Source organism: Nymphalis io, chromosome Z (assembly GCF_905147045.1).
Source record: "Nymphalis io chromosome Z, ilAglIoxx1.1, whole genome shotgun sequence".
In the NCBI taxonomy this organism is placed as follows: domain Eukaryota; kingdom Metazoa; phylum Arthropoda; class Insecta; order Lepidoptera; family Nymphalidae; genus Nymphalis; species Nymphalis io.
In genome coordinates, this window is record NC_065918.1 from 10,054,011 (window position 1) to 10,077,095 (window position 23,085).

General features: G+C 32.8%; 1 protein-coding gene across 1 annotated transcript in view; it reads left to right on the forward strand.

Annotated features, from left to right (window-relative positions):
- The window catches only part of LOC126780440 (dynein axonemal heavy chain 5), a 207,304-nt gene that overhangs the window by 12,778 nt on the left and 171,441 nt on the right, over window positions 1-23,085 (forward strand). The window contains exons 7-17 of the mRNA XM_050504920.1: window positions 1,865-2,146; window positions 2,316-2,640; window positions 2,735-2,958; window positions 3,066-3,213; window positions 3,496-3,677; window positions 6,686-6,889; window positions 7,111-7,384; window positions 10,880-10,934; window positions 11,171-11,310; window positions 11,389-11,537; window positions 13,352-13,484. Of these exons, the coding sequence (XP_050360877.1) occupies window positions 1,865-2,146; window positions 2,316-2,640; window positions 2,735-2,958; window positions 3,066-3,213; window positions 3,496-3,677; window positions 6,686-6,889; window positions 7,111-7,384; window positions 10,880-10,934; window positions 11,171-11,310; window positions 11,389-11,537; window positions 13,352-13,484 (2,116 nt within the window). The remainder of the gene's footprint in view (window positions 1-1,864; window positions 2,147-2,315; window positions 2,641-2,734; window positions 2,959-3,065; window positions 3,214-3,495; window positions 3,678-6,685; window positions 6,890-7,110; window positions 7,385-10,879; window positions 10,935-11,170; window positions 11,311-11,388; window positions 11,538-13,351; window positions 13,485-23,085) is intronic.

A 23,085-nucleotide genomic window follows, 5' to 3' on the forward strand; every position in this document is an offset into this window, starting at 1 on the left:
ACTCCGCTGGTGATGCAAAGCAAAATCGCCATGCTGGGGATTGACGTTCGCTGCGACCTTAGTCCAAGGGATTACATCGAGGCTGTTATAAAAACAGCTTCACGGAAACTCGGAGTTCTGAACAAGGTGCGGCGCTTTTTCACGCCACAACAACTGTGCCTGCTGTACAAAACACAGGTACGGTCTTGCGTGGAATATTGCTCGCACCTTTGGGATGGCTCCGCTAAGTACCTACTTGAGGCCTTGGACCGGTTGCAGCGACGTGCCGTACGCATTATTGGCGACGTAAAGGTCACAAACACCCTTGAACCTTTACAATTGCGTCGTGAGATAGCAGCACTGAGCGCTTTCTATCGACTGTATCACGGCGAGTGCTCTGAGGAATTATTCTCTCTAATTCCTGCTTCCCCCTTCCTTCTTAAGTCCACGCGGGCTGGTTCTCTATGTCACCGCCTAACTGTGACATCAATTCCATCGCGAACAAAGAAATTTGGCAACTCCTTTCTTTGTCGCACTTCCAAAAAATGGAATTCCTTACCAGCTCACGTATTCCCCTCCTCTTACAACCCGGGTTCCTTCAAGCGAGGCGTGAAGAGGCATCTTGCGGGCCGGCAAGGCGAAGGCGGCTAGTGCAGAACGTTTTTCCCGTCTGTACTGGCCGTCGTCGCGTTTGGACTCTACTACCACTTACCATCAGGTGGAGTAGAGTCATTTGCCTTCCCGGCGATATAAAAAAAAAAAAAAAAACTCATTTCTCTTTTCTATTCAACATGGGAACATTACACTTATTTATTGATAGTCAAACTAGAAACTAACACCGGTTTGGAAAAGAAACACCCAGCCCTCAGAAGAACCGGCGAAGCAAACTAAGCGAGTTTTTTAATATTATGTTTCGTTCACAAATGTTCAGTGTAAAAAATAGCCTGGAGGCGATTGTTTCATTCTTTTACAATTTTTTAAGGTTTGCAACTGAGGCATTTGATACGCTTTCTGGGATCCTGTTGTAGAACCGTATACTTTGCCCCACAAAAGAGTTACTGACTCTGTCGAGTGACAGGAGTAATTAGTATATGTTTGTTTCTTGTACAAATGTTATGAGTTTTCTCAAAAAATCATTAATATTTTTCCGTACATACAATAACATTACATAATATGTATTACGCAGCAATACAACACTCCTAGCTATAGATCCCCTCTTTTGCAGCTAAAGACATAAAAAACATTATATTTCTCACAAATGTACACATATATCCTGGATAACCTAATAAAAAGAATATATATTATAAGCGATTTATCGGCTTAAAATTTTAAGCCTTATTTACAGACACAACCTAAAATAGTTCCAAGTTTTTCAACTGAAAAATGCGGTGTCTTACCCGGGTAAGCATTTATAATTCACGTCGTGCTTGACGGTCTAGGAAAGTATTGTGAGGTAACCTACATACGAGTTTATGACGATTAATATTACATATATATATTATATAGAAATTAATTATTAAACGTCAATGCGTCACCAACATTGGGAACTAAAATGTTATGTCCTTTTTGTCTGTACTCTACACCATAAGGGCTCATTTACTATTCAAACTGGAACACAAAGACTAAGTATTGCTGTTTGTCGTTATAATATTATTTTGTTATTATATTAATATTTATTTTTGAATATATCATGAGTGGGTAGTGCCTACCCAGACTGGCCTGCACCCTACCACCAAATATTGACTATCCTGCATTGGAGCAGCGTATTGGTCTTAGCTTAAAACATTTACAAGTTGAGGGGAGGTTTTGTTTACGGGCCGGGGATGTTTATACGCTATTAATTTTTATATAAGCTAAATGTATATCTAAATCTCTTTCTTATCAGAACAATGAAGTTCAACTAACTTTAACAAGTCTTCAACTGGCTAATTCGAAAGTAATAAAAATTTGGCGTGACACGGATCACAAAATAACCTTCTGTTACAATGAAGCCAAAGATAACGCCAAATTCATTCAAGCCATGGAGAAATGCTGTCATTCTCTGTATCTGGACGATCCCGTTAAAATCAAAGATTCCATATTGAGCTTACTACAAACGGTCAGATTGATTCACAGTGTTTCACAATTCTATAATACGTCCGAACGAATATCGTCACTGATGGTGAAGGTAAGTTTTTAACTATAACACTGAATTTCAATCATTAACGATTTCAAATTTAAGATTTTGAGGAATGTTAATTCTGTATAACATTATATGTATAAACAGAAACGTGTATACATATTTTCATTTACCAATCATTCGATTGTAATTATTTCATGAAAAAAAATTTTTTTAGATAACCAACCAAATGATTGAGACTTGCAAGCAATACATAACATGCCGTTTTAAAGAAACTATTTGGTCTCAAGAGAGGGATCAGGTCAGAGAGAAGTTGATCCATTGCATAAATCTCAACAAAACCTACAGAGAAACTTACACATTTGTAAAGAATCAACCATTTTTACCGAACACGGAACAATTTAGTTTTTCCGAAAATTATGTCTTTGGTAAATTCGATACGTTTTGCAAGAGACTCAATAAGATTATTTGTATGTTCGATTTAATGGATGACTACAACCATTTGTTTGAGAAGAGAATGGAGGGTCTACTTTTGGGTGAAGGTAAGCTTAGTAACATTGTCTTACATCATTTTACCACTAGTTCTAGAAAGTTCTATTTTTATATTTCTTAATAACTTCTTAAAACGTGTTACAGATCTTGAAGAGGCAATGCACGCTTTTAACGAGGCTAAAAAAGCGGTAACATCATGCCAGTATGATTATCTCGACTACCGGAACAACGAGTTTGACAAAGACTATCAAGCCTTTGAAGAGAAAACAAATACTCTTCGGGAATCTATTGGTAACACTATCGAAGTTAATTTTGCTAGTGTCTGGGAGACGCCGCAAGGAATTAAGTTCCTCACTAGATTTGAGAAGGTATATACAGAAAAATAATATTATTTAATATAAACCTTCCAATTATTAGATCAATTGATATTAATAAATTTTTGATATTCATTTTATTACGAAAATACGTTTTCCAGGTTAGCCAAAAAATTCAAATAACGAAACTCAACGAGAAATACGATAGAGTGTTAAAATATAGCGAGAAAGAAGTTGACAAAATAATGAAAATGTTTAAAAAGCAAAAAGACGATCCGCCTTTACCAAGAAACTACTCTCCTGTAGCTGGTACGTTAAGAATTTCCTAATTAGAATATTATTACGACAATTAAGTAAAATATAATTTGTATGTTCAATTATTAAAGTTCAAAGTATGTGATATTTGTTTAAATAAATTCACATTTCATGTCGGATTAAATTCAACAGTCCACAGCATGATGATGAGAAATTGTGGAGTTTTACTTATTTATTTATTGGAAGGTATAATTTATAGTAAAATTACCGACAAAAAAAGCGGAAACTCAATTATTTATGCATAATAAATGACCTGATCTGTTGTCTCTGGTAAAGGTCGTATAAAGTGGGCGCGCTGCTTGATGTATAACATGACGGAGACGGTGGAGAGCGTATGCGCGCACCCTGTACTTCGCGCGCTGCCCACTGCCGCGGACATGATGCGCAAATACACCGCCACGCGCACGCTTATTCACAACTACGAGGAGACGATGCGCGCTGTCTGGATGAACCAAAATGTAATTTTATTATACTTCATAATACTCATTGTTACTAACTGGTTGCACTCTAAGATGCTTGCCATAAGTTTTATGGCTTTGTGCAGTCTAAGTAGGAACCATTGACTCATAACATATTACCGTCAAATAGCAATACTTCATATTGTTGTGTGCTGGTTTGAAGTGTAACAACAGGCACAAAACGTAGTCGGTGGAGTATTGATGATGTAAGGCATTGTTAAAAATGTTTACAGTGCCAAATTTATGGACGGCTTAAATCAGTCTTATCTAATTGAAATAAAAAAAAACAGGCAGTCATAGGGACTGCCGTTAGAAGTTAAAATTTGAAACTGATAAATATATTTGGCTCATTTTCTTTGAAAACGTACCGTGCTTTCTTTTGCGACACCAGCGCCATTACACGCTTACATGTTAGATCTATCTATTGGCACTTCAAGTAATTATTCTATCCCTTTTTCTTATATAGCTTTTTTTCATGAAAATACACAGTATATCGTAAAGGTGAAAAAAGAATAGTGAGATGATCGTGGTTGTAATGGAAATTATTACAACTTTGATCTCTTTTTCATATTATCTTCTTAAGATGAAAGGAATCTAGCAATTGGACATTAGGGCTGATAGCTTACTGTAAATTTAGGACAAATTACTAAAGCTTAATGACTTGAGGCGCAATAAGAATTTGTAATTGTAGCACTGTAATTAGGTTTCGCTTCTCTTACGTGCGTATAATATGATTAAGGCCCGTATTATTGGCCCGTATCCAAAGGCTTCTTAAAGAAATCTTCGCTCAGTCATTGGAACTGCAACATTTTCATCATCATTTTTTATTATCAATGATCTATCGACTATAGGGTCTGCGATATTAAGTCCCTTTTATTTTAATTATACTGGCGTAAGGTAACGTAAAAACGTAGGTTTGGAAGTAGAATATCTAATAAATAGGTTATATTTACCCATATAGAACAACACAAGGCCACATAAAACAATTTTTACCCAAAATTTTATCTTCATCTTCGAATCTTTATGATAGATAATAACGAAGACAATTTGAAATTTCCAAAGAGATGTGTTAATAAAATAAAAAAAATGACCTTATCTTATAGAAATAAGTTATTATGATGAAATAATTGAGTTTAGTAACAGTAATTATAAAAAAAAAAAAACAATAATTAATAGGATTTAATTATTAAGCATTAAAGCGCATGCAAAGGAACTAGTCATACTGATGATGGCAGACGGTCCACGTTTTATATCTGTATTATGTTGTTAGGTACCCTATGTTCTTTTTTGTACACCTGACAAAGTGTATGCAAAATTTCATGATGATCAGTTGAGTAATTAAAAAGTGAACGTAACAAACAAACTCACTTACTAAACAACTTGCTTACATTTAATTTATAATATTACTTACGATATGTTATATTAGGTCCTTACACATGAAATTGGCGTTTTGTTCGGGAGGAATATAAAGTCAATTTTTTTTTGTAAAATGTATTTAATTAATCAAAGTATGCAACGTTGTTATCTATGCACTTATGCCATCTCATAGGCAGTTAATTGATTCCTTTATTAAAAAAATCATGGGGGCGAGAATCAATAAACTCTTTGAAGGCGATTTGGACAGCCGGTTTTGGAATCTCGGTTCTTTAGCAGCTAGTTCTTCTTTCATGGTTTGCAGTTGCTAACTTTAGATATCTGCCGTAATCGCTTAGCCAGATTTTAGAAAGCTGTAGTGAACGACACCGGCGCTAGTCCACCAAACACTCACAAGTAGCTTTTTCTGAGTCAATTTTCGATTAGTCTCTAGGGTTCAGCCATTGCGACGAGCGCTTCCGATTATCGTAAAGTATCCATTTTTCATCACAAGTAATGATTCGATTTGAAATCCTTTCATTATTGTGTCGGTTGAGCAAAGTAACACAGCCGTCGACGCGTGTTTGTTTGCAAGTTCGATTCACTCAATTCATGAGGTACCCATCGATTAAGTTTTTTTACTTTCCCGATTTGCTTCAAGTGGAGTAATACAGTTTTATCACTTACCCCAAAACCTGCAGCTACCTCTGAAGTGCTTTGTGATGGATCCGCTTTCACAATAGCCTTTAATTCTTCATTTTCCACTTTGGTCTCCGGCCGTCCGTCACTTTGGTCTCGTACCGATATTTCATGTTTTCCATTGTGCGGTAATAAGCGTCGCCAAAGAAAAAAATAATGAGGAAAAAACAAATGAATGACTGTTTTAAAAACTCAAATGTACCAGCTAAAGAATTTATAAATTTAAATTTGGAATTCTTTACCAAAGAGGAGATATTTCAGATTAAAGTGGTCAGTACGACAAAACGCTAATTTCATATGTAAGGACCTAATATTTATACAAATACTTTTTTTTGTTATAATATAGGGAGGTGGACATGAAAAAAGCTACCTGATGGTAAGTGGTCACTACTGTCCATAGACATTGACAATGTTAGAAATATTAACCACTCCTTGCATCTCCATTGTGCCGCCAACCTTAGAAACTACGATGTTATTTGCATGAGTAGTGTTAGATACACTCGCTTATTCACTCTTCAGACCAGAAAACAATGCTAATTGCTTTTTGGCAGAAGAATATCTGATAAGTGGGTGGTACCTACCCAGACGGGCTTGAAAAAGGCCCTACTACTACCAAGTATCAATAACAAAAAAAGTACTTTATACTATTCAGAATTTCCGTTATTGTATCATATAATTAATTTATATTAATGTTACATTAATGTGCCTGCATGTTTTTACTAGGCAGTACCACAATCTCAGTTTCAGGATTATGAATTGATGGAAATATGGTATTCATATGCAATATAAATATGGTTTGCATTTAACGTTATAGGATCAGAATGTATGACATTTGACTTCCTTGAAGGGGTGTTATCCATAAATATTTAAACACGTTCAAATAATTATGTGAAATTAATACTCAAAATGAAATAATAATTAATTATCAAAGTATTAAATAGTTATTATTTTTCCAGTTGTGGGACGTCGACGACAGTCTCAATAATACTTTGTTGAAGATAGACGATTCCGGTCGTATTACTGTCAACTTGGATCACACTATCAAATTATTGATAAGAGAATCGGATTGCCTCATCAAAATGGGTCTGGAACTGCCAATTGTGTGTCATTCTTTATATGCGAAGAAAAATTATTTCACGCTTGTAAACGATTCCTTACAAGTGAGTGTGTGTTATTTATACTTAACCAGTTGTTTTACAATACGTGGCCTTCGTTTGATGTATCATTGAATTATTTCATTGTTCAGACGCAATCGCTAACTAAGTTTTCAAATTTTTAATACCTTATAAACGTGTGCACCAGCAGAAAATAATATAATTATTAGGGAATTTGATAAAAGGTGAAATATTAAAAGTTTAACATATTATATTTTATTGTTCAGTTCCTTCTTGAAGACTATCTTCGGACAGTTCGGCAAGTTAAGCTAGAAGTTCGCCCGCTCCTCCTGCCTCAAGTCGTTCGTCTGTCATCTCTACTACTGCCTGGTCTTCGTACTGTGTTTTGGACAAGTGAAGATTGGAAAGCGTTCATTGACCGCGCTAATGCAGCTATTAATAGTTTCGACGTTCTCGTAACGAGAGTGCACGATATTTACACGAATAGAATTATTTACATGCTGTCTGGGATGCAAGAAGTTACTTTGATCTCTTTACCGGGTGAGAAATATAATACTCTTATAATATACTTGTATAAAAAATATTATATTCTTATAGTGGTAGTGCAACGCCGCTTCCCTTCAGGTTACAGCTGAATGGGAAGGCCCGAGGAATTATTACTCTCTCACTAAAAATCGATGCAAAATGGTAGCTAAGCTACCGCGATACCGTTTGGTATGTGAGAATCCTAGAGACTTGAGACGAGATGGCCCAGTGTTAAGAACGCGTGAATCTTAACTGATAATCGTGGGTTCAAGCCCGGGCAAGCACCACTGAATTTTCATGTGCTTAATTTGTGATTATAATTCATCTCGTGCTTTACGGTGAAGGGAAACATCGTGAGGAAACCTGCATGTGTCTAAATTCACTGAAATTCTGCCACATGTGTATTCCACCAATCCGCATTGGAGCAGCGTGGTGGAATAAGCTCCAAACCTTCTCCTCAAAAAGAGGAGAGGCTTTTAGCCTAGCAGTGGGACATTCACATGAGACTAAGGGGACTAAAATCCAACTTGAATGTCGTTCACTTCCGCCTTAAAACGGCGAAGCCGGCTTTGCTCTTTACTACCTAGAACTAGATATAAGGGGCTAAATACGGAGTACAAGTTTGTACCGCGGGTTGGGGTTCGTGTTTACGTCAGAGAGGATATCAGCAGGCTTGAGGGGCGAGACCCATCTATTTTCTGGTTGCGCGTAGACTGCGATGTTCATCTATGAATCTATATATGCCTATATGGGTCCTTTTGTGCTAATTACAAAACTGATCACTGTCCGAAGTACAGTGATGATCACTCGCTTTTCGGCGTCACTCGGCCTCGGTTCGCGGGCGGTATCCGTGTGTGGCACTACAGGTCAGCTGACTGGGATGTGATACGGTCTTTCTTTGTTTCCTATACATGGAGGCAGATTTGAAAGATACCGAATGATCTAGATGTTTTTGCTAACTCGGTTGTTGATGTGAAACTTCAGAGCATGGTGGGATTCCACCGCGAAGTTAAATTTTGATAAAGCGCGGTTCGTAAAGCACTTCTTTCTTTGGACGTTCATAAGTCGAGTGGGCCCAATGGCATCGATCTGATCGTGCTGCAGATATGTGGCACCGGTCTTACCGCGTCTTTTCAGCCACTCCTACAAATTAGGCGTAGTCCCGCACTCTTGGAAGACTACTTTGGTGGATCCAATCACTAAAAATGGCAATTGCTCAGCCTGCAAAACCTGCTTTTTGTCAGATCAGAGCATTAAGGTCGTTGTCGACGGCGCATGCTTTTACTTAAAATTCGTTATTTCTGGTGTTTGACAAGGCTACATGCCATCAGATAGCCTGCTTCTTCTGCATATCAATGAGATGTTGCCTGTTAGCAACGACTGTAAACGCCTTATACGCTGGTCTCGCTTATTTTTGTCGGGAACACGTCAATGAGTATCAGAACAAACTTGTGTCTGAATTGACAAGTTTGCATGTTGACTGCTAAAAATTCACCTTTTGTCATATCAACTCAATTTGAGATCAAATCAAATCCACAGCCAGTATTGGGACATTCAGTTTCACGCTCAAATGTAAATGGCCAAATTGGTCTCGCCATTTCACTACCGGTCTTCGCGTTAGAATTCTATATTCTATATATTATAAAAATTCCATTCATAACACCTCAATTTCTGAAAATCCACAATAGCGTAATTTTTAAGGCATTTCCAGCCTCGCGCAACCACTCTATAACTACTGATATAACATAGAAACATTTAAGAAAAGAGTCTACTCATTCCATAAAGGTTGGCAACTTACCTGTATGCCGGTAATGCATTGTGTCCAGGAGCGCTGGTAGTCACTTTTGATCAGAGGAGGCTCCTGGCCGTTAATGGGCGACACTATTGGATGAAAAAAAAGAATGTCTTTCAATATTTAATATAATTTAACATACTTCATTTATTTTATTTATAATTCATGTGACTTACAATACTGTAAGAATCTTAGTCTGCTTGAAAGATCCTTCTTAGGATTAGCAACTTCTAGAGTAGAATCCCTAGAGTAAAAGAAATAGTTAAATCCGAATATAATCATATTGTTTGAAAATCTGTATGTGAAAATAAAATATATATATTTTTTTCATTCTGAATAATAATATAATAATAATAATAATATCCTGGGACATTTTTCACACACGGCCATCTGATCGCAAATTAAACTTGTACAAAGCTTGTGCTATGGAAACCAGACAACTGATATACTACATATACGCGCAGTGGCTGGGCGAGCGGAAATTAAGGAGAGGCGGAAGGATCTTGTTATTGAACTCGATAGGATGTTAGAGCTCATCGCCAAATGGGGCTCTGATAATCTTTTTGAGTTTAATGCCAAGAAAACACAGGTATGCGCTCTCACGGCGAAAAAGTCAACATTTTCACCTCTTCCCTCCCTCTGTGGTACTCCGCTGGTGATGCAAAGCAAAGTCGCCATGCTGGGGATTGACGTTCGCTGCGACCTTAGTCCAAGGGATTACATCGAGACTGTTATAAAAACAGCTTCACGGAAACTCGGAGTTCTGAGCAAGGTGCGGCGTTTTTTCACGCCACAACAACTGTGCTTGCTGTACAAAACACAGGTACGGTCTTGCGTGGAATATTGCTCGCACCTTTGGGATGGTTCCGCTAAGTACCTACTGGAGGCCTTGGACCGGTTGCAGCGACGTGCCGTACGCATTATTGGCGACGTAAAGGTCACAAACAGCCTTGAACCTTTACAATTGCGTCGTGAGATAGCAGCACTGAGCGCTTTCTATCGACTGTATCACGGCGAGTGCTCTGAGGAATTATTCTCTCTAATTCCTGCTTCCCCCTTCTTTCTTAAGTCCACGCGAGCTGGTTCTCGATGTCACCGCCTAACTGTGACATCAATTACATCGCGAACAAAGAAATTTGGCAACTCTTTTCTTTGTCGCACTTCCAAAAAATGGAATTCCTTACCAGCTCACGTGTTTTCCTCCTCTTACAAACCGGGTTCCTTCAAACGAGGCGTGAAGAGGCATCTTGCGGGCCGGCAAGGCGAAGGCGGCTAGTGCAGAATGTTTTTCCCGTCTGTACTGGCCGTCGTCGCGTTTGGACTCTACTACCACTTACCATCAGGTGGAGTAGAGTCATTTGCCCTCCCGGCGAATATAAAAATATATATATATATATATATATAAAATATATATAAAAATATATATATATATATATATATATATATATATTTTTATATTCGCCGGGAGGGCAAATGATTCTACTATATATATATATAACTTTTCTTTTGTAAATACATACTTATATAGATAATTACACCTAGACTCAAGACAAACATACATGTTCATGCACACAAATGTCTGTCCTGGGTGATAATCGAACCCACAATCGTCGGCGTGAAAGGCAAGTGTCTACCAACCACGCCAACCGGCTCGTCATCGACATCGTCGTCTGAATGTTTGATACAAAGATTTTTTTGTAATAGCTTTTATGTTTTAGAAGAAACCCCGTGGTCAGTGGAAGAGTTTATCGAGCAGGTCGAGAGTGGTTGTCGGTACGTTGATCCTTTTTTTACTACCTAATATTATGATTGCGAAAGTGAGTTTGTTTGTTTTTTTACACTTTCATGTTACTACTCAATCGAATCTCGTGACGTTTTGCATACTTGTTATCTTGGCTACAGAAAATAATATAAGGTACATAATACTTGCCCCCTCTGACACATGATAGTAGCAACAGAATGTCCTCATTTCATTCCTTATATTCTCACTTATGTTAATATTTTTATAGAAATGCATGCGTCGAACTCAATAGAAAAAGCCTTATGGTTGAAGAGGCTGTAGAAGAGGTCCTGGATTTAGTCAAAAAAGCCGCACAACAAGTGAAACCGACTGAGATCAACCCGGATTTCGAGTTTCTTATTGCCGATGGTGCATTTTTTTATTATAAAAATCATCCAATTAATCTAAAGTTTTATGACAATATACTCTCGTATTATTTGCACACAGACGATACACAGTCGGCCAGCGGAGCTGCCTCTACCATGAACGAGTCAACTGCTAGTGGTCAGCAGGACTGGTCTGCAGTATGGGAATGCTTTGAGAGCCCTCACCGTTTACTTTCTATACCAGCTGGAGGCTTGTCGAAGAGCATGCAGGTACAAAGAATAGCCTACCGGTACTACTTCCAAATTGTATTCGAAAATATCAAGGCAATAACTATCTCTAGTGTATAGTGATCCTATATATATTCGATTCGATATGATTTTTAATTAAAAATTTTGGAACACCAAATTTACTAGTTTAACATGATTGTTTTCAAGGTGTTCAATTATGACGGATTTTGGAATCATATACTAGTGACATACATACATTTATACACTTAACTTTAAGTAATATAAATATAACTAATTACAATTTTATACCATTTAATAATATATATTTATTATTATGTCAAATATTTTACTCTTATATTTTCTTTAAGACCATAGAGCCACATGTTAGTAAGTGATCACCACCAATCTTGGGAACTAAGATGTTATGTCCTTTGCGCCTGTAATTATACTGGCTTACTCACCCTTCTAATTAGAACACATCGTCACCGCATCAATATTGAGTATTACTGTCCTGTTAGAATATGTGATGTGTGATTTATTTAATAGTTGTTATAACGAACACAAAAGAAATGTCGAATATAATATTTACAAGAACAACTTCATTTTGGATTTACTATAAAAGCAAACATAATGTTAAATTGTAGCCTGCATTTAACTCGTTGAATAGCATTAGCAGGAAGAGAAATAGCCGTCTATTTCGCTATCCACTTTCCATCTGTTTATCCTAATAAAACTACACACACAATCATTCCAAAGAATGTACATAACACTACACACGCATATAAATCACACTAAAACATTACAAAACTAAAAAAAGTCAAAAACCCGACTGCAAAAAAGACAATTTAAATGTAATGCACTAACAAGACCGAAACCAGATAGACAATAGAAAATAAAATTAAAATAAACTATAAACAAATTAAACTCTACTACGGCTTAACAGAATATATTTAGAGCTGAAATCCTAAGTTAAATACCCGCATTAAGTTTATAAGTAGGCGCGTCCCCATTGCAAGCGAAACCCATTAATTTTCTATAGGTTTATTCCTAAATATTTTGAGAATACTGATATCAGTTCCGTCTAGGACACACGGAAGTACTCACATCCACAAAATATTTCATAATGTTTACGTAAAGTCTCATTGGTAAACAGGCTCTCTTGTTACGGTTGTGTTATAAATATGAAAATATCATTAAATCAATTCCTGGCATTGATATTTTTTAACTCTCTCAATCTTTAGAAATAAGTTATTTAATTATTATAAATGGCATGGTTAGTTTTACTTAAAATTTCTAATAATTTCAATTATGATTATGATATCTCTAATTGTTTTTTTTTCTAATTTTTATTATAACAATGGCATTAATTTATAATTTAATTTTAAATTTTTTAATACTGCTTTGTTTTTTACGTTATAGGTACGTGGACAGGCAAATGGGCCTCCTGGTATTAAGTGATCACCACCGCTCATAGACATTGACGATACAAGAAATATTAAAAATTCTTAATTCTTTCTTTTTTTTCGTTGGTGGCACGTTAGAGTGCCAAAGATGTTATATTGTTGGGCCTGTAGTTACACTGGCGCACTCACCCTTCAAACCGGAACGCAACAATACAAGTATCGCTGTTAATCGGCAGAATATCGGATGAGTGAGTGGTACCTAACTAAGGAAGCCTTAATAGCGCAATGTTTATGGGCTGCCTTGGGATGTAAAAGTCGCAAGTTCCCGATCCCTGGGGCTATTGTTGTCCCCACTCATAAAACAAGCTTTATGCTTGTAGCTAAATAAGATTATTAGTATTATTTATGTATTTTACATGATTGACGATATGTTAAACATTATTTGGCTTGTAGGAAATGGTGAAGAACGCAGTGATTGAGATGCGCCGCTACTATAGTCGCAAGGTGGTCGACGTCCTTATCAAAGTCACCAGGCGCGCTTTGGACCTCGTTATCAAGCACTTCTCACAGGACGTCGAGCTCAAAGGTAAGTCGTAGAGGAGTATTTAGCAACAGAAAACTGATTATTGGGTTCGATTGAAATATGACATGTATGTGCGTTACGGGCAAATTGGAAAGTAGCTCATATAACTATTTTACGTATTTTATTCCGTACAATTTTTAATCAATGCAATATAAACTTTTGCTAATTGATCTATACACCCATATAGTGTATACAGGGCATACAAAAATATATATGAATAAAACATAGTTCAACACATCCTGCAGATTTATTCGTGCTTTTAAAAATCCCGTAATTTTTGTAAAATTACTGGTTCGATTTGCAGAGTGTTAGTGTTGGCAATACTTATTAACATGAAGAGTTTAAACTTAATGTCTTATTTATTTTGATAAAGTTTTATACTGTTTTGACAATTAAACTAAAACTTTTTTAAATGTTTGCGTATCTTTTATAGCTTTCCCGTTCGCTACATAATTGCCTTGAACGACAATATTATCGTCGACTACGTCGGCATATATAACAATAAATATTTCAAAATTGGATCAACTTTCAAATGCAGTCGTATATTTATTATATTTATTTAAATCTATCCAAATAATTTTAACTTTTGATGAAAATTAACAATCCAAATTAACGCTAAGTATGACGCAGGTAGATACTGGTACCGGTTTACCGCAATGTTTTTTTTGGTTGCACGTAATTTAGAAACTGTGTTATCTTCTAAATTATTCATTCGACTGGTAATGCGTAAGACAATATTAATCTATATTAAATCCTCAAGGTAACAAACATGTTTATCTGAATAAGGATTAATAATGAATTCGAGAAAATTACTTCGCAAATAATCTATAATTTTTTACTAATATGAAACTGATATAAATAATTATTGTGTAGTTTACCTTAGAAAACAGACATAATTATGCTATCGCGGACTTTTTTATAGGTTTTTTAAGACCTAAAATTTTGTAGCACACTGTTTTCTCATGTATCTCCTAAGGTTTAGCCAGCTAAACACCGACATAGTTCAAACGTTTTGTTTTGTACAGAACGAAGAATTTCGCGACTTTGTTTTCTAAATATATAAATAGTATAAAACAAAGAAACAAAACAAATATATATATATATATATATATATATATATATACATATATCATGAAAATTGAAAAAATAATAACAAAAATAACATAAACAAAATACCAGTTAATACTCATAATATCAAATGGCGAGAGGCCATCCCAGAATGCTGAAAATCCCAATAACTTTTTATTGGCCCGAATTGGGAATTCAACCCAGGACCTCTGGGTCTTACATCTAGCCTAACTGGACCAACGAGACAATCATCAATCAAATAACATATGATATATTTCTAATCACGTATAATAAATTACTAATTAAAAGTCTAAAATTAGACTTATAATTACTAATTTATCAAGAATTTTATTTCATTAATATTTAACATTTTACCAATTAATAAAAGTTAAAAATAAACAGCATGAAAAAATAAGGTATATTTTCTTCATAAAATTTTAAATATAGCAATTATGTACCTATATAGTTTTCGAATTTGTATTTTTATTCATATATTCCATCAATAAATAATTTATCAAAAGAAAACTTGCTCAACACTATCATTTCTGTAGGCAAGGCCTATAGTGGCACCATGCCTATAGTGTCTTTCGAATCAATTCCCGAGACCCAAATAATAGAACAGTACTGGTTGATTTTACTGGTGTAATGCTTAAAGAGAAAATAATTCGGTTGTACAGGAAGTCAAACAAACAAAATAAAGGACTCACTACCGAAAAAAATGGTCTGAGTTCACCTTCCAAGCTTATATTCATATCAGAAAGTTTAACGTCTAAAATGAAACGATTATTTTATATTTTTCGTGATTTTGCTAAATCAAACGGCTACGTACTTTGCTGGACATTCAATGGCAAGATACTACTGAAAAAAGAAAGGTGAACAGTTCATTATGATTAAAAGAGAGTCAGATTTAGATAAGTTAAAAATATGACTATATTTTGGTCATTCAAAAAAATTTTACTATGGCATATTAGAGATTTTTGCTTGTAAAATGTTTTTGTTAAAGATCGCCTCTTTTATAGTTTCCTTCTAATACATGGATTTTAACTATTCAATTTTATTATTAAATAAGATTATCACTTATTTTGTTAATAGCAACGTGGTTAGTTATAATATCAAACAACAATACCTAAAAGCTGCTTATATCCATTTTTTCTTTTTTCAGTCTTATTAAATATAAATTACATTCATTATTTAAATTCCATAAAGATGAGTAATTTTCTCAAAAACGATGATCTTCGGATTTATTTCAAAATAATTTTTATTTACTTCTTGAATACTTTTGGTTGTACACGAGTTAATATTTATTCAATTTATAATGAATTATACAGATATAATTAATGATAATTTCCCTTATTCTTATGATATTTGAAATCAATTTCCTTTATTGTTCTCATGTAAAATAAAAATAAATAAAAAAAAATCGTTCCTGCAACTACAACAATATTCCTGCTGATTATTCTTGGCAGAAGAATACATTTTGAGTCAGTAGTATTTTAATATTTAACTTATCTTGTAAAATAACGATTAAATATGCTTACTTACTCAAAAAAATATATTTTGATATATTTTCTTTAGGTCATTCGTTATTATTATTATCATTCGTTATATATAGATTTTTTTTGAAAAATCTACGTTGTTAAATATCCACGCAGATATTTAACGCGGATAAATTTAGCCGCATATTTACTAGGGTAACAGAATAAGAAGAATGTTGAATATTAAAATCGTGATCATTGCGCATGTCAGTTCCTTAGGGTGAGTATTGTACGTTACGTGGTCGACGTATTAGCTTAGTGTTATGTCAGTATTTTTGTGCTTATAATAAATAATCAATATGAGATTTAAGAAGAGATTTATAACGGTTTTTTTAATTTAATTGTTTTTGTTAATGATTTGATTTTTCGTATTTAAATCTATCAGTGCAAAATATAATTGACTTAAAATATAATTGATTTTAGTTTCAAAAGCCAAAAATATTTTATAAAACAAAGTGAAAAAAAATGTCTTATCTTGTTAAAAATTATTAGATAGTTTTAAAATATGGCGACATGACTCACTAACATACACAATCAGATGTGTATGTGAGAGACAATATTTAAGTCAAGTCCGCCATTTTGTATACTTTCGCCAACGAGCTATAGGAGTAAATAATAATCGGCTTTCTAAAAAACAAATGATTGTATAACCGATGCATTCCTGATGCATTGAGAGGGAAATAATAAAATAACTTTTATCAACATGTTCTCACATTTTTCTCTTGTAACAAAAATTTATAATGTTGAATGATATATTATTTGTTACGAATAATCAACGCTTGCTTTTTATAAATTAATAATAAAATCGGGGAAGATAGTAATTTCAGTAAAATATGTTTTTTTTCTTCTTTTCAATATTAGGAATTAATTGTAAAGTAATTTAAATAGCATTTTTAAATTACATGTACACCAATATATTTAACTTAATTTGTTACATTATTTTGGTGGAAAACTAAATTATATATAATTATATATAACTTATTCATGTATTTAAAGTCAACAAAATAATTTACTCGTTTGCCAATACTTGATGGCATAGTAAAAAACTGCTTACTAGGAGTAAGTATTAAGATGCGATTCTAGTTGACATGCGCAAACTTTTTTCTATCCCTTTCTAGCTCAATATTTCTGTTGATTGCTATTTCGGTATGGTAATATAATATTATACATGTATTCACATGTCTACCACTTCCAATACTAGAGAGACATCGACCTTCTGTTGATCATGTTCTCTTGGTATAAGCGCGGATATTGCGAATACGATCGTTGCTATTCACTGATATTCTTTGATAGATCCAGATTTGTTTATTATACACAAACAAATATATATAAAATATATATATATCATTTTGATTGTATGTTTTGTTGTTCCCTTGGTTACCAGTGATTGTATATTTTTAGAAAATACATAAAAACTTAGGAATTACGACAAGGTTTTTACTATTAATTAATTTTTATTAAATATATTTAGGCTTACACAGCTTAACTTAGGATTTATTTTAAATTTAAATAATAATTAATTGACTTAATATCTATTAATATTATCTTAAGAATATTTTCATATTGTTGTGTTAGTCATATGTAAAACAATTTTTTTACATTTTTTGGTTATTTAACCGATTACAAGAGACGTTCAGTGTATCGACATTGTTAAACTGTATCGCTGGGTTTATTTATTTTAAAAATATAAATATCATAACAAATGAGTTAATCATTTGATTATTAAATTATTATTAATTGTGTATTGTATAATGAATGATTATATGTTATTAAGGTATTTGTCATTGATATTATTGTAAGTTCAGCTTACAGTTTTTTGGTTTCAATTTTGCGCATGGCAAAGAGCGCGAGTCAAAACTCCTATGATTTCTGTTAACCTGGTATAAATGCGGTTTTCTACATTTACTGTAGATATCCATCCGCATCTGCAGTGAAGTTGGAATTTCGTTTAATACAGGCGACAGTGTTAATAAAATAAGTCATCATATTTTAATAGTGTTCAATAAATATACAAATACATTTTAGACTATACAATAAAATATGTTAATTTATACTATCAATAATTAAAAGTAATAAAGGTAAATGACAAATAGACTAATATTGATCATACTTTATACTAACATAATGATAATTGGTATATAAGTTACAAATACCGTTTAATATTATTTACGAATGTGCTTTGGGTAAGCGATTATATAAAACTTAGAATTAATATTTAATATAAGTCTTAAAATGAGTGTTCATTCGTTCAATTTTTATTTTTTATTTAACTTGTTTTTAAAGACATAAAATGTTATGAAAAATTTTAAATATTCATTATGGTAATGAGCACAATAATTGTGTTAGCTAGGCTCGAAATACCGAATCTTAGCCCCAAAGATATTTCGTTACTTGTTCGCGTACCACAGAGCGCGATGGATAGACGTTTGGAGTCACGAGCGACACAAGTGGGAGTTGGTCGCCTATTCGACTACAAGGTAAGCGTAGTGCTCTTAATAACAGCATTGCGACTTATAAAAATTTATAAAACTATGTAAATATCTAAATTACTTCAAAAAAACACATTGGCTTATTGGCAAATTATATTATAATTTAAATTATACGAAGTTTTTGCAGAACACCTCATGTTCTAATAAAAAGTGTAGTGAAGTGTTTATAATGTGATAAAATATACCGAAATTGCTTTAATTAAAAGTGATACAGAGTATTTAGTGAAGATTTTTATCATCAGTCAGATTATTATACATATATATTTTTAATGTATATAATGATGATCTCACTACAACATTACGTAAAGGAAACTTTTGAATATTTTTTTAAATATACATATGTTTATCGTAAAATTCAAGAATGATGAATTATATATCAGTATAAAAAAGTATTCAAATATTGAATTAATATACCACTATTAACTTTATTTTTTCGATTTAAATTAATTAGCAATTTTGGATGCAAGTGTTATTATAGCTAGATAATTGTGTAATTCATAATATTTTAACATACTTAGTCATAATTGAGCATTATATTTGTTTCGTAGTCGTTACGTAATCTTACAAGTTTAAAAAAACTTAGTCATTTACTCGTATAAAACATTGTTAATTTATTGATATTTATGAATAGATTTCGTGTATATCACGTATACAAGTTTAAAAATAAGTTACTTTTATTAAAAAGTAAGTTTAAAAATTATGAAATACACATGCATATTTCTCCACGAGTGGGAAGAGCAGTACTTTAGTAGACAGAGACCATTCGATTCAGTTCAAATGACATGCGCATAGCGCAACTGTCACTTTCGCACTTTCATTTTCATAGCGTGTTCTATAGTTTTAAATCGATATACTTCTACTTCACAAAGAACGACATTTGTATTATAATGGTTAACATGCGGATATTATGAATACTGCACCCCTGCGTTATAGTTTTTAGATTTACTTATTTATTAAGCATTTTAATATATTGTAACGATAAGAAGAGAGCAGTAAAGTTAATTAATTATTAGAAAATATAAAAACTATGAATTTAGACTTAAACATATTATTAAAAAAATCGAGTCTAAAATATTTAAATTTTATTTTTATTACCTTTCAGTTGTTTATTGATGAAAAAAAGCTGCTCTTAACGTAATGAAAACGTAAAGAATTGCCTTTTATAATAAAAAAAAGTGTTTGTCTATTATTTAAATTGGAAAACGTAAACATATAAGGTACCATTTTTTATCGTAGAAGCAACTATATATCAAAACGTGAAAATGATATTAGTGAAAAATCCGTTGGTTCGAGTGTGACCATTGAATAAACTATATTATATAACAAAGTTATAAATAACAACAAGTTAAGCTCTACTTCCTTATTTTCGGTAAAGTAATTTTAATGTTATTCAATAAGAAAATGTTTTCACAACCTTTTCTATTTAGGTAAGTGCTTTTAAAAAGATTATAAGATGCTTGAGATAACGCACAGGGTAAATATCTTAGAAGCGTGCAATCAGATGTACTCATATATGATTAGTACTGTAGATAAACACTTCCATATAATGAGGGCTATCTTATTCATTATATAAAGGATATGTTTCATTTTTTAACTGCACATTGTACACTAGATAAAAAAGCTTATCATTTGAGCTAGTTAAAAACGTCTAGCTCTTTTTTTATTGCTAATAAACAATGATATTGTTTTTTATTAAAAATATGTTAAATGGTAAAATTTATAACGCCATATGTTCGAATGCCTTTAACGCATTAATACTAATGCATAAAACTATAGTTTTAATATATATTTATTAGAAAGTATGTCTCATTTGTATTAACAGAAATAAAAATAAGAAATTACGGAACATACAGTATATGCAATAAAAGTATCTTTAAAAAAATGTAATGTTGGAAAAGAAATACTCAATTCTTTTAAGTTATGTCGTCATAACAAAAGGAGAGTAGTGACAACTACGAGACATATTGTCGGTCGGGGCTTTCGTGATTCTATTTCATTCAACGATTCATTCGGTTATATTAGACATAAATCTGAGTAACTCCAGGCATTGATGATCAATGAAGAAGTGATGTGAAAGTCCGAGTTAATGTTGTTCTCTTGAGACCTGGTGTTAATTGGTAGGATAGAGTTGTTACACATGATTCGACTGCGTTCGCGGGAAACGTATAATTAGAGACTATGCACGTGTATATACGTGTTTATACGTTGATATGCACGGATTCTGCCTATAGACTGCGTTTATGCGATATTATACCTGCGTTCTCCATCAGCCTTTTTTTAATAATCTGAGACCAAATAATTCTCTTATGACAATTGACATTGACAGAAGCGCGTAAACATAATGTACCTGCTGTTATATTATACATATCTTTCATAAAATATTGTCTATCAGTTTTTATGGATGAGAATTTAGGATTTACAATTAGATACAATAATACTTATAGAAGCACCTATCAAAATTATATAAAATTATTTATTTTTTCATGTACAATGTACTGTCCAAACCTCCATACAAAACTGAAGCATGTCCTTAATATAAATATTAAAATATTTATAGGCGTAATAAAACCGAGAGCAGTTTTACTACTAACCTTTTGCTTGGTCAAAGTTATAAATATAATATAGCTAATATAAATGCAAAATGTTGTGTTCGTATGTTTTTTATTTAAGCAGGCTAATACTACAAAACTTAGCAATGTCTTACTTACTACTATTTATGTAATCATAAAAGTGGGTAGACTATTATAGAAATAAATAAATTTTTATGATAATATTTGCATCCCTATCATAATATTGGATGATCCTACCTACACCGATGTTCAGTAACGAGGCGTAAAATTACAGAATTTAATTAAAAATAATTCGTACATCTAATTTTTTCTGCTATAGAAAACGGCTTGTAGGTACGATCTTGATAATAATGATGTATATACTGACTTTTGAATTTTCAAAAAGTTAACCTTTTTGCCATGTACATATAGAAGTCAGTATAGACCCCAATTTGGTGCAGAGGATTAAGTAGTCCTTGTGCTAAAAGCACAGAGTTACTGTCAAAGACTTTTTCTGTTCTTTTTTTGTTACAGTCACATCAGGTGAGCAACAAGATAATCAATCAATCTGAATATATTAACATATTGTACTCCTAATTGTTTCAATATGTAATTGAAGTATTGTTATGATTAATAAAAACTTTTATATTTCTATTGGCTTTTTATATTATCATGACTTATTTTTCTTCACTTTTTGCCTTATTGTTTTTCCAACACTAAAAAGGATTTCAAGTAGCGCTAGTCTGGATATCAGTTAATTTAGGTAAAGCTATGAGTGAGGCCGAAAATGTTTGCTTTAAGGAAGTTATCCAAACTGGTAAGCTAGAAATATCTTAGAAATACATTCCAGGGTGTTTGTATATAACCTGAACTTATACGAAACTGTCATGTGACTTATTTAAAAGTCTTCCCATATTAAACAAGGATCGAATATTATTTACTGTTTAAAAACAAGATTGTCTCATTTACTTCATATTTACGTCTCATTTAAATTAGTTTGGATTAAAAAGTTTGTTCAAATTTTGGTTTGTCTATAAATTACTAAGATTGAAAAGGAACAATTCCTTAGAGTTTCGTTTAACGTACAAGGCGTTGGTTATTTTGATATAGCTAAAAATATAGTTAATTTCAGTAAATTACAAAAACGTGTCAAGTTTGAGGTAGGAGCGTTCTTTTAAGGGTAGGATGACTATGACTGTGATAGAACTTAGATAAAGGAATTGAAATGAAAAAAAAATTCAAAATGTAAATTTATTTACAGTCACATCTAAAGATAAGAACACATAACATGGTGGCTGCTAGAGGCGAAGAGAAGATATTTTGATCCTTTTACTAGTAAATTGTCTCATTTTCGTCACACTCTGTTGTTTGTACTCTGATAGAGTAGTAGTAAAATGTTAAATTTATATTATATGTGGGTATATTCTTTTGAAAAAAAATCTTAAAAAAGGAAATATGATTATTCTATGACTTAAATTTCATAAAAAAATAAGTCAATGTGTACGTAAATTAGAACAAAAAAATATGTAGTCGGGAACGAAGTTCTTTGCGATATTTTTTCACCTCTAAACGTTTTTAAAATGTAGACTTACATTGATCTCACTTCCAAAAAACGCAGTCCTCATTTATTCAACTCTTTCGAATTTGTATGTATTGTGTTGCTTTTTATGATATTTTAAATGTTAAGTGAGGATTTTAATTAATACGTTTCTTGTAACTTTTTAGGAAAATAGTTATTTATTCAAAATAAATAATAAAATAGCGAATTATAAGTTGAAAAAAAAAAGAGTTTAAAGGATATTTACATGTGTATAGAATTGGGGTATATATTTGTGGGGGCATAACGCTTTTTTGTTACGTGACGAGTTCTGTCATTTCAATCTACTGTAAGCCGCGTAAAAGAACTTCGTTCCAAAAAGACAATTTCAAAATTACCTGATAGTGATAATTGCTTGTTGATTTA